General features: G+C 39.4%; 4 protein-coding genes across 6 annotated transcripts; all 4 read right to left on the bottom strand.

The window, feature by feature from the left end:
* Positions 1-411: 411 nt before the first annotated feature.
* Positions 412-3,361, bottom strand: LOC139932081 (apoptosis regulator BAX-like). Its single transcript, XM_071925773.2, has 6 exons — positions 3,253-3,361; positions 2,573-2,621; positions 2,329-2,487; positions 2,043-2,181; positions 1,880-1,927; positions 412-1,759 (listed from the first exon to the last, which is right to left on the bottom strand). The coding sequence occupies exons 1-6, from the start codon at positions 3,281-3,283 to the stop codon at positions 1,661-1,663; spliced, it is 525 nt and encodes a 174-aa protein (XP_071781874.2). The 5' UTR covers positions 3,284-3,361; the 3' UTR covers positions 412-1,660.
* A 1,154-nt stretch (positions 3,362-4,515) lies between these two features.
* On the bottom strand, positions 4,516-6,168 carry LOC139932085 (uncharacterized). Of its 3 annotated transcripts, none has more exons than XM_078284672.1 (5): positions 6,129-6,168; positions 5,438-5,486; positions 5,216-5,356; positions 4,979-5,003; positions 4,516-4,863 (listed from the first exon to the last, which is right to left on the bottom strand). In XM_078284672.1, the coding sequence occupies exons 1-5, from the start codon at positions 6,157-6,159 to the stop codon at positions 4,765-4,767; spliced, it is 345 nt and encodes a 114-aa protein (XP_078140798.1). In that variant the 5' UTR covers positions 6,160-6,168; the 3' UTR covers positions 4,516-4,764. The 3 variants fall into 3 exon arrangements, with proteins under 3 accessions (XP_078140798.1, XP_078140800.1, XP_078140799.1); XM_078284674.1 differs by having other exon boundaries at positions 4,525-4,863; positions 5,236-5,356; XM_078284673.1 differs by having other exon boundaries at positions 4,525-4,863; positions 5,244-5,356.
* A 1,721-nt stretch (positions 6,169-7,889) lies between these two features.
* On the bottom strand, positions 7,890-11,832 carry LOC139932084 (apoptosis regulator BAX-like). Its single transcript, XM_078284670.1, has 6 exons — positions 11,560-11,832; positions 10,579-10,609; positions 10,321-10,479; positions 10,047-10,182; positions 9,899-9,946; positions 7,890-9,780 (listed from the first exon to the last, which is right to left on the bottom strand). Exons 1-6 carry the CDS (start codon positions 11,579-11,581, stop codon positions 9,682-9,684), a joined length of 495 nt encoding a protein of 164 aa, XP_078140796.1. The 5' UTR covers positions 11,582-11,832; the 3' UTR covers positions 7,890-9,681.
* A 517-nt stretch (positions 11,833-12,349) lies between these two features.
* Positions 12,350-14,267, bottom strand: LOC144539485 (uncharacterized). Its single transcript, XM_078284671.1, has 5 exons — positions 14,154-14,267; positions 13,537-13,585; positions 13,288-13,449; positions 13,072-13,096; positions 12,350-12,948 (listed from the first exon to the last, which is right to left on the bottom strand). Exons 1-5 carry the CDS (start codon positions 14,188-14,190, stop codon positions 12,850-12,852), a joined length of 372 nt encoding a protein of 123 aa, XP_078140797.1. The 5' UTR covers positions 14,191-14,267; the 3' UTR covers positions 12,350-12,849.
* Positions 14,268-15,301: the final 1,034 nt, after the last annotated feature.

Here is a 15,301-nt window from a genome sequence, read left to right as displayed (position 1 = left end):
ATTAGTTAATTCACAATCTGCAGGATGACTTTGAACATGATTCCCTGTAATCAGTTTGATAATTACTCTGTAGTCCGATTACTTTGTCACTTTTGGTTTACTTTGTCTCTCAAATCCATTGTATGAATGAAGATTGAACTTGCCATTCATAGACCCTAAATTCAATAGCATTATTGACAACAGTAATTATTACTTCAAACTGTGTAGACTTTGTGAGCAAAATCCACAAATCAAAAATCATGCTCATGTCTCTGAATAATACAAGAAGTAATCACCTGTTTTATCTGTTTTTTTTTTTAATCCGGTTTTTCAGTTAATGGTAATTTTTGTAATGAGATTACTGTAAACCTGTGAAATATAATCCTCATTCCTTAACTGTGATGATGCAGATCTGGTAGGAAGTTAGGAAGTCTTAAAAAATATTTTATTTTCATATTGCATACGATGTTATAAAAATTTTAGCTTTACAAATGTAATAGAAAATGTGAAAATTTGAGAATATCAAAGTGATTTAATAAAAAAAAAAAAACCCAAGGCACTGACAAGAAAAATGAATAAAAAGCATTTTGCTGTATAAGATTGTAGTTTGAACAATTCACTTACAAATACAGTACTTCAAACATGCGTAGTGAGGTAAGCATCTGTGAGCAATGCACACTGCTTTTAAAGACATATATATGTATATATACACTCACCGAGCACTTTATTAGGAACACCTTACTACTACTACTGAGTAGGTAACAGCTTTCAGCTCAGTGTCAACCGCCTACCAAAGTGACATCCGCCTCAAGGTTCGACGTGTTGCATTCTAGGATGCTTTTCTGCTCACCACAGTTGTAAAGAGGTTATCTGAGTTACTGAAGCCTTTCTGTCAGCTCCAACCAGTCTGGCCATTCTCCTCTGACCTCTCTCATCAACAAGGCGTTTCCGTCAGCAGAACTGCCGCTCACTGGATGTTTTTTGTTTTTCGCACCATTCTGTGCAAACTCTAGAGACTGTTGTGTGTGAAAATCCCAGGAGATCAGCAGTTTCAGAAATACTCAAACCAGCCCGTCTGGCACCAACAGCCATGCCACGGTCAAAGTCACTGAGATCACATTTTTTCCCCATTCTGATGCTTGATGTGAACATGAACTGAAGCTGCTGACCTGTATCTGCATGATCTTATGCATTGCACTGCTGCCACATGACTGGCTGAATGGATAATTGCATGAATAAGCAGGTGTACAGGTGTTCCTAATAAAGTGCTCGGTAGAATCTGAACTCTACTGGAGGGAGGGAACACCATTCTTCCAAAAGTTATTCCCTCATCTGGTGTTTTTATGATGGTCTAACACGTCAGTCCAAAATCTCCCATAGGTGTTCAATTGGGTTGAGATCTGGTGACTGCGAAGGCCACAGCATATGATTCACATCATTTTCATACTCATCAAACCATTCAGTGAGCCCTCGTGCCATGCGGGTGGGGGCACTGTCATCCTGGAAGAGACCACTCCCATCAGGATAGAAATGTTTCATCATAGGATAAAGGTGATCACTCAGAATAACTTTGAATTGATTTGCAACTCTGCCATAACTTGTCTCTTCTATCGTTAGAATGTTCCTTCATGTTGCCCTCGTTCTTATTCCCAGTTCTTCACATCTTCCTCCTGTCTGCTCTTCAGCTCCTCACAGTCACCAGAAAACTGGTGAGAACACCAGCTGAGAAAACTGCCAGCGTCTGCCAAGTGGAACTGCCGAAGTGAGAACGAATTCTCTCCTAAAAATCAGAAACAACAGACATAGATGTTAACAACTGTCATCACAGCCACCAGTGGAGTCTTAATTACTAATAGATTATGTGTTTGAACTGTAGCCTATCTTTGAGTTGGTTTCTTACCCAGCCACCTTGGTCCCTGATCCAGTTGACAATTTCACTCACCGCAGCCTGAGAAAGGTTGAGTGGGAGAAGTGTCAGATTTTGGGTCTGTGATATTCAATAATCACTCCATAATAAAGCAGTTTTTGGGCCAGAGGTGGTAAGAAGGGGCTGCTGTACTCACTCTGTAGCCCAACCGACCGGCAAAGTAGGACAGAGCAGCCACCCTGGCCCAGCTGACATTTCCATCAGCAAAGACCTCAGCAGCAACATCCATGAAAACTTTCCTTGCTGGACCTTGTTTGGTGTAATCGTTTATCATCCTGGAGAAAACATGGTAAAGGTTGATCAATTAAATGGATCCTGTACCAATTAGGAACAGACATAGTGTATAGTTAAGACTGGTAAAACATTTAAATTCATAATTGTTTCGGCCTGAAAGTTGATGACAATCCAACGCAGTAAGATACCTTTGGAGCTTTTCATTGCCATCCAGCGAGTCATTAATCTCCCGCAGCCTCTGGGCAAGCTTCCTGTGGACTGGGTCAGACAGCTCTCTCTCACCCAGTTGTGCCCGGGTCACTTCTGTATTGCTGTCTCCATGTCGCTGAACCCGCTCATGGATGAAACTGTACATAGAGATAGATAGATCGTAACTAGTAAGAATGGTGTCGTTGCACAGGTCAATAAGGAGCGGCCTGACTGTTTACTTACTCCTTTAGCAAAGCAGTTCCCACTTCCAGTATCTGATCTTTACCATTCCCTGAAAAACAAAGGTGTTTATAAGATGTCAGTTCACGTCATACTAACCCTGAAGCAGATGTTCAACAACCAGGTGAATCGCAATTACAGTAAACAAAGTCAGAGCAGAATATTGGCTGTGTTAATTAGCCCAAATTAGATCACACTGTGGCTAGATAATGTTAGTTATTTAAATTAACGTTACCAAGCTCGAGACACTGACTGACGGCGACATCTTGAAGGTGAAATGCTGTAACGTTACTCTGCTGATATAATGTTTCTGTTTAATTCAGACAGGTTAGCTAAATAGACCTTTTTCCACAAACATGGCTTATACTTCAGGTAGATCCACCCTGCCAGCAATGTTAGGAAGACAACTTTCTCGCCTCCGACTCTCATATATTTCTGTCTCTGTTGTCAGACGACTGCACCGCTTAAAAAAGTGATTGCTGTCAAGCTGTCACGAAGAAACAAATACAAAATGCTAATGTAGCTAATGCTAACGTCCGCTCAGCTAACGTTCGTGTTAGCAAGCAAACAAGCTATAACCACAAAACAAGATTTACTGGTTCAAGTGTCAGATCAGCTATGTCTACAATACTGTTGTCAGTGTCACAGTCAGTTTAATGTTATAATGTTGCTGTTGCTCGCACCTGATTCACCTCCTCCCGTTGGCGACGCCATCTTGCCTGTTTGTCTGGATACTTCTTCCGTATCACGTGACAAAGTTTTTTGTTTATGGCAACTGAAGGGCGGCTGCAGGTGATCTGTAGATTTACTGATCTTCTTCAAGGCTGATTGGCATTCATCAATTATGCGCAGTAAACTCATGTAGATCAGGTCTGCGCAGCATGACACCAGTATGGATTTAATATTATGGAATGAATTTTGTCTCCATAATATAACGCAAATAAAGTTAGGATCACAAACTGTTGTGGGTTTGTTTTGTCATTACCCTTGGTTTACATGCAGTTCTAGTTAATTTGATATAGGGTTAAGTGTGTTCCCAGCCAGTGTTTTTATTGGTTTAAATGAAATGAAATCAATTCACAGCTTCTCGGTCAAATGTCTCCTTGATGACAATTGGGAATTAAAGAGGAAAGGAAATTTCGTAGTTCATATAAAAGAGTTTTCTAGAAGATTATGAGTTGGCAGGAAGGATGTTTGAAGGATTGATTCATTTTGGTCATTTGTGCCATTTGCTCCTCCCAGAACCTAATATTGATATGACATTACTGGAACAGCTGCAGAAGAAAGATACCAGTATTTCAAATATAGATGTGGATGAATATATAAAACACAATTAAAGTCATCCTATTCATTGTAGTTCACAATCCACAGGATGACTTTGAACATGATTGTCTGTAATCAGTTGAATTCCTCTGTAGTCTGATTACTTTCAGTTAGTTGTGGTTTACTATAAATTCAGTAACGTAATCTACAATTATTACTTCAAACTGTGTAGACTGAGCAAAATCCCCAAATCAAAATCATGCTCATGTTTCTGAATAATACGATAAGTAATCACCTGTTTTTCAGGTTTATCTGATGTTTTTCAGCTAATAACTGATTATTTTTTGTAATGATTACTGTAAACCTGTTAAATATAATCCTCATTCATTAACTGTGATAATGCAAATTTTATCAATCTTAAAAATATTTTATTTCCATATTACAACATACAATGTCTCTGTAAATAGATTTTCAGGCAGACTGAAATCAAATTTACCAATGTGATAGAAAATGTGGAAATTTTAGAATATCAAACTGATTTCATAGTAAAAATAAACACCAAGGCACTGAAACAAGAAAATGTATAAAAAGCATTTTTGTTGTGTAGGTAAGATTGCAATGCAATGAAAATAACTCACAGAATAAACTCTGTAGTGCATCTGAACTCATGGGTAAGCTCAGAGAAAAAAATAAATTACCAGTCCATATACCCTTCAACAATTCTGGCAGAAAAAAAGGATGTAGTGACTTGTTTGACATGAATGGCAGGTGCAAACTAAGAGTAGTTCTTCACGTCCAAATGCAAGTTCTTCCAGTCCAACTCTGCCATAGCTAGTCTCTTCTGTCCCCATGTTGTCCTGCTTCATGTTGTCCTCGTTCCTGTCTCCTTTTCCCTCCCTCACAGCTCTTCCCATCTTCCTCCTGTCTGCTCTTCAATCCCCCTCAGTGACCAGAAAAGTGGTGAGAACACCAGCTAAGAAAACTGCCAACGTCTGGCAAGTAGGAGTATCAAAGGCAGAAAGAATTCTGTCCTAAAAATCATAGATGACAGACAAGATGTTAACAACTGTCATCACAGCCACCAAGAGTGGAGTCTTAGTTACTAATAGATTGTGTTTGAACTATATTTTTAAGTTGGCTCCTTACCCTGGCAGCTTGCTCCCTGAACAATCTGATCATGTAGTCGCGCACCACAGCCAGAGAAGGGGTGAGTGGAAGAGCAGAATTGTTCATCATCCCAGGGAAAACATAGGAAAGGTTGATCAATGAATGTATCCAATAGCAATTAGGAACAGAATAACTGCATAGTTATGACTGGTAAATCATTGGAATTCATAATTCTTTCAGCCTGAAAGTTGATGACAATCCAACGCAGTAAAATACCTTTGCCCTAGAATGCGCACCATCTCACCCAGCTGCTGGACAATCTTCCGTTCTGACTCAGACAGCTCTCTCTCACCCAGTTGTGCCCGGGTCACTTCTGTATTGCTGTCTCCATGCCGCTGAACCCGCTCATGGATGAAACTGTACATAGAGATAGATAGATTGTAACTAGTACTGTGTCGTTGCACAGGTCAATAAGGAGCGGCCTGACTGTTTACTTACTCCTTTAGCAAAGCAGTTCCCACTTCCAGTGTCTGATCTTTACCATTCCCTGAAAGACAAAGGTGTTTATAAGATGTCAGTTCACAGGTCATACTAACCCTGAAGCAGATGTTCAACCAGGTGAATCGCAATTACAGTAAACAACATCAGAGCAGAATATTGGCTGTGTTAATTTGCCTAAATTAGATCACACTGTGGCTAGATAACTAAGTTAACTAAATTAACGTTACCAAGCTCGAGAAACTGACTGACGGCGACATCTTGAAGGTGAAATGCTGTAACGTTACTCTGCTGATATGTTTCGGTTTTATTCAGACATGTTAGCTAAATAGACCTCCTTTTTTCCACAAACATGGCTTAAGTACTTCAGGTAGATCCGTTCTCACCATTGTCACCAATGTTAGGAAGACAACTGTGATATCTTATATTGTGTTTCAATACAGCGTATAACACAATGCAGGTGTTGTCATTGGCATATCTTTCTGTTTCTGTTGTCAGACGACTGCACCGCTTAAAAAAGTGATTGCTGTCAAGCTGTCACGAAGAAACAAATACAAAATGCTAATGTAGCTAATGCTAACGTCCCTCAGCTAACGTTAGTGTTAGCCAGCAAACAAGCTATAACCACAAAACAAGATTTACTGGTTCAAGTGTCTATTATCTGTCTACAATAGGCCGTAACTGCTCGCACCTGATTCACCCCTTCCCGTTGGCGACGCCATCTTGTTGTCTGTTTGGATACTTCTTCCGTATAGTCATGTGACTATACGGCATACAACCACAACAGTGTCATTTGTTTATGGCAACTGAAGGGCGGCTGCAGGTGATCTGTAGATCAAGGCTGATTGGCATTCATCAATTATGCGCAGTGAGCTCATGAATGTTTTGTAGATCAGGTCTGCGTGGCAGTATGGATTTAATATTATGGAATAAATACTGTCTCCTTAGTATAACGCAAAGAAAGTTAGAATCACAAACTGTTGTGGGTTTGTTTTGAAATTACCCTTCGTTTACATGCAGTTCTAGTTAATCTGAGTAAGTGTGTTCCCAGCCTTAACTGACTCAGTGTTTTTATTGGTTTAAATTAAAATCAATCACAGCTTCATGTCTCTTTTATGTCAATTGGAAATTTTCGAAAAGAAAGAGGAAAGGAAATTTCATAGTTCATGTAAGAGAGTTTGCAAGAAGATTAGGAGTCGGTAGGATATGTGATTGATTAATTTTGGTTAACTATGCCTTTTTGGTTCCTCCAATAACCCAATATTGATAAAGCAGTAGTGGAATGGCTGCAGAAGAAAGATACCAGTATTTCAAATATATATATGGATAAATATATAAACAACATGAGGGCTACAGATCTTTACTGATGGATCAAAAGATCTAAATAGTAGAAAGGCAGGGTATGGGATGTATGTGGGACTTCAAATTCAAGGCTTACGAATTTCTGATGGAGTATCAGTCTTTGCAACATAATTATTGGCAATTATATGGGCTTCATGGTGGATAGAGGAGGTTAAACCTAACAAAGCTATTATCAGTTCTGATTCAGCTGCTGCCTTGTTGGCTTTGAAGAGTGGCTCGCCTTGACCTTGTTCATGAGATTCTACTGTGTTTATACAGTAGAAAAACTGTTAAATGTTAAAGTCATCCTGTTCATTAGTTAGTTTACAATCCCAAGGATGACTTTGAACATGATTCTCTGTAATCGGATTGATAATTCCTCTGTAGTAATGTAGTCGAGATGTAGATTACTTTCAGTAGTGGTTTACTTTACCATTATATGAAGTAATTTGCTGTTCATAGACTATAAATTCAACAGCATAATCTACAATTATTACTTCAAACTGTGTAGACTGCTTGTGAGCAAAATCCCCAAATCAAAATCATGCTCATGTTTCTGAATAATACAAGAATCACCTGTTTTTCAGTTTTATCTGATGTTTTTTAGTTAATAACATTTGTTTTTTGTAATGAGATTACTGTAAACCTGTTAAATATAATCCTCATTCCTTAACTGTGATAATGCAGATTCGATAAGTCTTAAAAATGTTTGATTTCCATATTACAACATACAATGTCATAATAAAAAGATTTTCAGGGAGACTGGAAACAAATTTTAGCTTCATTTCATATGCCTAGAGTGAGGTAAGCATCTGTGAGCGATGCACAGTGCTTTCTGTGTCTGCAGTGCAACATGTCTTTTAAAGACCCCATGAAATGAGCTCAGTTAATGACATGTGGCTCTGATTCAAAAACATTATATAGACATATATATGTATACATATATATATATATATATACGTATACAGTATATATAGACCTCTGCGAGTTGAACAGTGGGAGCACACACATTAAGGTGGTGACCATTCTGGCAGCAACTCACTGAATGGTATGCAAGATGGAAAATAAAAAATAAAAAAACAGTGATGAAAGATGATTGGAGTCAAGTGCATTCTTTTTTTTTTAAATATATAATATTTTATTAATTTTTTACACACAACAAAAAAAAAAAACAGACAGCACAGATATTGCCAAAATACATGTAAATCAAAAGTATTCTTCTTCCTATAAGAACGTGTTCCCCATACAGAAACCCAGTAATGACAACAAACCTTCCTTCTGTATCTTGGATGACTTTATCAAGTGTAAACGTAAGATGTTTGTGGATAAGTATTGCTACCCCTCTGCTTTTTGAGTTGAATGAAGAATAATAAATTTGGCCAACCCTGTCTCGCTTTAATTTTTAGTGTTCAAGATCAGTGAGGTAGGTCTCTTGTAACAGTGCCGCTTGCACCTTATCTTTTTTAAGCATGGAAAGTATTTTACGCCTCTTCACCACGTGATTAATACCTTTGACATTCAGTGTGATGATTTTTGTGTTACTTATGATGTAAAGTACTTTTTAGATAACAACTGAAAATGATCCATTTCAAACAGGGAAACAACCCATTAGAAAAAATGTTGTGCAATTGGCGTAAACCTGTTAAATTTGGCGGATGAACTGTGCTGGCAAAAACATGCCCATCTCCTACAGATAGAACAACAAGAACCTTCTTCATGCCCAAAAAACAATGCAAATATGAAAATAGCAACAGAGCATAAAGGCTATGGAAAACCAAGATAAAACTAAAACAAAGAGCTACCCAATGGGTAGTGCTATAGGAGCACGTGCTACAGGAGCACGTGCTAGTCAAGCGCATTCTATCACCACCAGTGTGACCCCTCAAGATTTCTGTGGGGTGTCAATCAAATTGTTATCCACTGACAGCAGGTTGGGCTGAGCCTATATACTGGAAGGTGGAAAGATTTTTTCAGGTTGTTCGAACACAAATATATCCCATCTTGCTGCTTTACCTGATGATTGAGTACTCCAAAAAGTAATTTTTCTACTTTCTGGGGTCTCACCAAGATTGGATGCAGCAGGGACGAGTTTGTAGCGTTCAGATTTTTACTTCCCATTCATTTGAACGAGGCCAAGAAAAAAGCCTGAAAACTGACATTTAACACGACGGTGAACAGATGAGAACATCCACTATTTTTCTTGTAGCGGAGGGAAACATGCCTCCGCTATGTTCTCGTCTATCAATAAAAATGCTATTTGGCAAAATGTCGTCCTAAAAAATTATGAGCAAATGTCAACTGAAAATCACAGTAGCGGGATATGTTGTTGAATCTGTTCACCAAAGTGTTAAATGTCAGTTATCAGGCTATTTTCGTGGCCTAAAAATCCAAACACTACAAACTCGTCCCCGCTGCATCCAATCTTGGTGATTAGTTTATATTATGGTTTTCATGGCGGTCAAGTGCCAAATAACCCCTATGTTAAAACTAAGTGGAATATTGCTTTAAAGTCTGACCACCCTCAACAAACACTTCCAATGCCAACAGATCATTACAGATTTACACAAGTGAACACTCAGACACATAAAAAGCATACTCTACCATACAGAAACCATGATGAGACGGATGGAGAGAAAGGGAAACTGGAAAAAGCAGAGTCTCTAGCAAAAAGAAAAGTGCAATGAAAATAATTCACAGAATAAACTCTGTAGTGCTCAACTCAGGGGTAAGCTGAGAGAAAAAAATATATTTATCAGTCCATATACCCTTCAACAATTCTGGCGACAACAAACTATTCAGTGACTTGTTTGACATGAATGGGAGGTGCAAACCGACAGTGGTTGTTTGCATCCAAATTCAAGTTCTTCCAGTCCAACTCTCTTTCTCTTCCTCCTGTCTGCTCTTCAATCCCCCGCAGTGACCAGAAAAGTGGTGAGAACACCAGCTGAGAAAATTCCCAACGTCTGCCAAGTGGAACTGTCGAAGTGAGAACGAATTCTCTTCTAAAAATCAGAAACGACAGACAGATGTTAACAACTGTCATCACAGCCGAAAGTGAAATCTTAATTGCTAATAGATGATGTGATTGAACTGTAGCCTATCTTTCAGTTGGTTTCTTACCCAGCCACCTTGCTCCCTGGTCCAGTTGACAATTTGATTCACCACAGCCTAAGAAGGGGTGAGTGGGAGAAGCGTCAGATTTTGGGGTTATGTTTTTCAATAATCACATGTTTTGGGGGGACAGGTACAACGGGGCTGCTTCACTCACTTTGTTACCCAACCGACCGGCAAAGTAGAAGAGTACAACCATCCTGCCCCAGCTGAATTTTCCATCAGAAAAGATCTCAGTGGCAACTCTCATGAAAACCTCCTTTGTTGGATTGAGTGAAGAATTATTTATCATCCTGGGGAAAACATAGGAAAGGTAGATCAATTCAATTCCCAATTAGCAACAGAATAATTGCACAGAATGACTGGTAAAACATTGGAATTCATCATTCTTTCGGCCTGAAAGTTGATGAAAATCCAACACAGTCAGATACCTTTGGAGCTCTTCATTTTCATCCAGCTCTTTTCCAATATCCTCCAGGCACATGGCAAGCTTCTTGTGGTTTGGGTCACACAGCTCTCCTCCACCCAGCTGTGCCCGGGTCGCTACAGCATTGCTGTCCCCATGCCGACGAACCCGCTCAACGATGAAACTGTACACAGGTGGAGACAGACATAGACATGTAGTAACTAATAATTACTGTATCTTTGCACAGGTCAATAAGGAGCGGGCCGACTGTATAAATACTTACTCCTTTAGCCAATTATTTCCGTTACCATTCCCTGAAAGACAAAGGTTAAGATGTCAGTGTTCACATCATTCTAATCTTGACGGCTGACACAGATGTTCACGAACCACCTGGTAACAGCGATTAAAGTACACAAAGTCAGCAGAATATTCACTCTGTATTAATTAGCTTAAGTTAGATAATGTTGTGGTTAGAAAACAATAGTCAGCTACAAAGTTGGGGAAACTGACTGATGCCGACTTCTTCAAGGTAAAACCATAGAATTAGAATTGATAGACCAGTCATTCCTATTCAAATTTACACTCTTGAATGGTCATTTAGCTGGCACACATACAATGGCGGCCATAGGATGATTGATAATGTTGTCAGGGAGATCGGTGTTGTTTTAGTGTATGAGACTCAAAAAGATGATGTGTTACCATGGCAACGGCATGTTTGGACGAGTGTCAGTTGTGAGGAACATTCTAACTTTCTGAGTCTCATGTTCTGTCCACACATGAAATAATGATAATTATGACAACATTATCAAACATGCTACGGAGGAGGTGTACCAAAGGAAACCATGAGACACGACGAAGTGTAATTTCCATCCATTTAAGTTGCGTGGGTGAAACGCTAACGTTAGTCTGCTGATATCTGTTTCGGTTTTAAGACATGTTAACTAAATCACAGCAGTAAGTTATAGCTCTGCTGACTAGAGATCTGTTTCTGTCTGTCTGACGCTTATTGATCTCCACTCCTGCAGCAGCCACCGCTATCTGCGGCCACAAAAGTACCAGGAAATACCGCTTCATACCAACTTCATTTATGTTTTGGATTTTGAACGGCGTAGATAGCGGTGGCAAATGCTAATGTGTAGCTATAGCTAACGTCAGTTGATCTAAAGTTAATATTAACAAGCCAAGCAAACAATAACCAAAAATTGATGTCAATGTCACAATCAGGTCAATTTTATAATATTGCTATTGCTGACACCAGACTCACCTCCTCCCGTTGGCGATGCCATCTTTAAGATGCGTTCCGCTGGTTCGAATTAACAGAAAAGTAGAAGGGCACTCGGAAAGCGCAGACCTCCGCCAAGGTTCCTGTTATTGCTTGTTCGTCGGATCCGGATCCGCTCCAAAATTTAATAGGTTCTTCCTTAGCCCATGCTACACCCTTCCACGAAGTTTCATGAAAATCGGGCCAGTAGTTTTTCCGTAATCCTGCTAGGCAGACAAACAAACAGACAAACAAACAAATGGCACCGAAAACATAACCTCCTTGGCGGAGGTAATAAGACTTCCGGTTTGGGCGTTTAGCCTTCAAAATAAAAGCGCGAGATTTCAAACATATAAATACTGTTGTAAACCAATTACTTTGTATTTAATCTTCAAATTCAGTAAGTGAGCACCCATATTAATGTTTGATGTCAAAATAATAAAAAAATGCCATAATATGTGCCATTTTTAACTATAAACGCTGCATATATTCCACTTTCTGTCAATTTCTGACTAAATTGTACACTGTACAGTTTACCTTTATTTGTAAGTGCACAAGTTATATGGCAAAACACTCCAGCATACCTGTACTTTCACTACAAAGTAACATTTAGGTCCAAGCCATTTAAAAAAAAGTCATGACAGGCCCTCAAAGTCAGCCATACTAACACTGTGACATTTGTAGAATAAAGTAGACACTGTACAGTTTAACTTTATTTGTATGTGCACAAGTTCTATGTCAAAACACTCCTACAGACCTGTACTTTCACTACAAACTAACATTTAGGTCCAAGCTGTTTTAGAAAAGTCATGACAGGTCCTCAAAGTCAGCCATACTAACACTGTGACATTTGTAGAATAAAGTGGACACTGTACAGAAATAACACTGAAAGTCCCATCATTGTCCATGTCTCAGCATAATGATCCACTTGATTTGATAGAACCACTGTTAACTTGGTTGAATGCATGCGGTGTTCAAACAATTGTTAAAGCCAAACATATTGACAGCTGTGAAAAACACATGTATGGCATGTGGTTCAGCATCAGTGAGACAAACATCTTGGATTACTTGCCCTGATATTTTAACCCTTCATGTGTCCTGTGTAGGTGATGGTTGCTTGGTACTAAGAGATTCTGTATTTCCATCTGAAGTAGTTGAAATTCCTGTACTGAAAGCATCTGTGAGTGATGCACAGTGCTTTCTGTGTCTGTAGTGCAACATGTCTTTTAAAGACCACATCCCTATTTCCTTCCTTCACAGTTATTCCAGTCTTCCTCCAGTCTGCTCTGCTCCTCACATCTCACCAGTGACCAGAGCAATGGTGAGAACGCCAGCCAAGAAAACTCCCAACGTCTGCCAAGTGGGAGTGTCAATGTGAGAAAGACTTCTCTCCTAAAAATCATAGATGACAGAGACAGATGTTAATAACTGTCATCACAGCCACCAAGAGTGGAGTCTTAATTGCTAATAGATTAGCCTATGTGTTTGAACTGTATTTTCAAGTTGGCTGCTCACCCAGGAATCTCGCTCCCTGAGAAAGCTGATCATGTAGTCGCGCACCACAGCCAGAGAAGCAGGGTGAGTGGGAGTGCAAAGTTGTTCATCATCCCAGAGAAAACATAGGAAAGGTTGATCAATTAATGTATCCTGTAGCAATTAGGGACAGACTAACTGCACAGGTATGACTGGAAAAAGCCTGAAAGTTGATGAAAATCCAACACAGTAAGATACCTTCGGATCTCTATATTGCGCACCATCTCATCATTAATCGCCCGCAGATACTGCCCAATTGTCCAGTTCTGGTCTGGGTCAGACAGCTCTCCCTCACCCAGTTGTGCCCGGGTCATGTCCGTATTGCTGTCCCCATGCCGCTGAACCCGTTCATGGATGAAACTGAGATACAGTAGATTGTAACTAGTTAGTAAGAACTGTGTCGTTGCACAGTTCAATATGGAGCAGTCCAACTGTATAAATACTTACTCCTTTAGTAAAGTAGTTCCCTCCTCCAGTGTCTGCTCTTTACCATTCCCTGAAAGACAAAAGGTTTTCATAAGATGTCAGTTCACAGGTCATACTAACCCTGACGCAGATGTTCAACCAGGTGAATCGCAATTACAGTAAACAACGTCAGAGCAGAATATTGGCTGTGTTAATTAGCCTAAATTAGATCACATTGTGGCTAGATAACGTCATTTAACTAAATTAACGTTACCAAGCTCGAGAAACTGACTGACTGCGACATCTTGAAGGTGAAATGCTGTAATGTTACTCTGTTGATGTTTCGTTTTTGTTCAGACATGTTAGCTTACAATAACAATAACAAAAATCTATTATTATTATGAGCTAATTCGCAGTTGTGCAGCTACCTAATTTAAGCCAACGGCTGTCAAGAAAAAACAAATAGAAAATGGCTAACGCTACGTTTAAGTTAACTATCTTGCTAACGTCCGTTCAGCTAACGTTATTGTTAGCAAGCAAACAAGCTATAACCACAACACAAGACTGGTTGAAGTGTCAGATTATCGATGTCTACGATACTGCTGATGTCAATGTCACAGTCATTTTAATGTTATAATGTTGCTGTTAACTGCTCGCACCTGATTCACCTCCTTCACCCGTTGGCGATGCCATCATTCTCTCCAGCCAGCGGAACGCATCTTGTTGCCGGTTTGTTTGGATACTTCTTCCGTACCATGTGACAAAGTTATTTGTGGCAACTGAAGGGCGGCTGCAGGTGATTTCTAATCTTCATCTTCTTCTTTTTCTTCTTCCTCTTTTAGAGATTCCGGCGGTTTAGATTGATGCTTCAAGGCATATTACCGCTCTCCACCGGTCAGTTTTACTGATCTTCTTCAAGGCTGATTGGCTTTCATCAGTTATGCGCAGTGAGCTCATGAAAGCTAGGATCACAAACTGTTGTGGTTTTGTTTTATAATTACCCTTTAATTTGAAGTGTGTTCCCAGTCTTAGCGGACCCAGTGTTTTTATTGGTTTAAATTAAATGAACTCAATCACAGTTTGTCAGTCAAATGTCTCCTTGATGTCAATTGGGAATTAAAGAGGAAAGGAAATTTCGTAGTTCATGTAAAATAGTTTGCTGGAAGAGGAGTTGTCAGGACTCATTTTGGTCAACTGTGCCTTTTTTGTTCCTCCCAGAACGTAATATTGATAAGGCAGTATTGGAACGGCTGCAGAAGAAAGATACCAGTATTTCAAATATATATGTGGATGAATATAAAAAACAACATGGGGGCTACAAATACATATCTTTACTGATGGATCAAAGGATCTAAATAGTAGAAAGGCAGGGTTTGGGATATATGTGGTGGGATTCAAATTCAACAAGTCTTATGAATTTCTGATGGAGCATCAGCATTATTGTCAATTATATGGGCTTCATGGTGAATAGAGGAGGTTAAACCTAACAAAGCTATTACTAGTTCTGACTCAGCTGCTGCCTTGTTGGCTTTGAAGAGTGTCGAAGAAGAGTCCCGGGACATCTAGGGCTCGCCTTGACCTTGTTCATGAGATTCTACTGTGTTTATACAGAGTAGAAAATTTTTTAAATGTTAAAGTCATCCTGTTCATTAGTTAGTTCGCAATCCACAGGATGACTTTGAACATGATTCTCTGTAATCAGATTGATAATTCCTCTGTAGTAATGTAGTCTGATTACTTTGAGTTAGTTGTGGTTTTCTTTGTCTCCCAAACCCATTATATAAGATTGAATTTGCCGTTCATAGAC

The sequence above is a fragment of the Centroberyx gerrardi genome, chromosome 7 (assembly GCF_048128805.1).
Source record: "Centroberyx gerrardi isolate f3 chromosome 7, fCenGer3.hap1.cur.20231027, whole genome shotgun sequence".
Taxonomy (NCBI): Eukaryota; Metazoa; Chordata; class Actinopteri; order Beryciformes; family Berycidae; genus Centroberyx; species Centroberyx gerrardi.
Note: the sequence above shows the minus strand (reverse complement) of the source record. Positions and strands in the feature narration are given on the sequence as shown.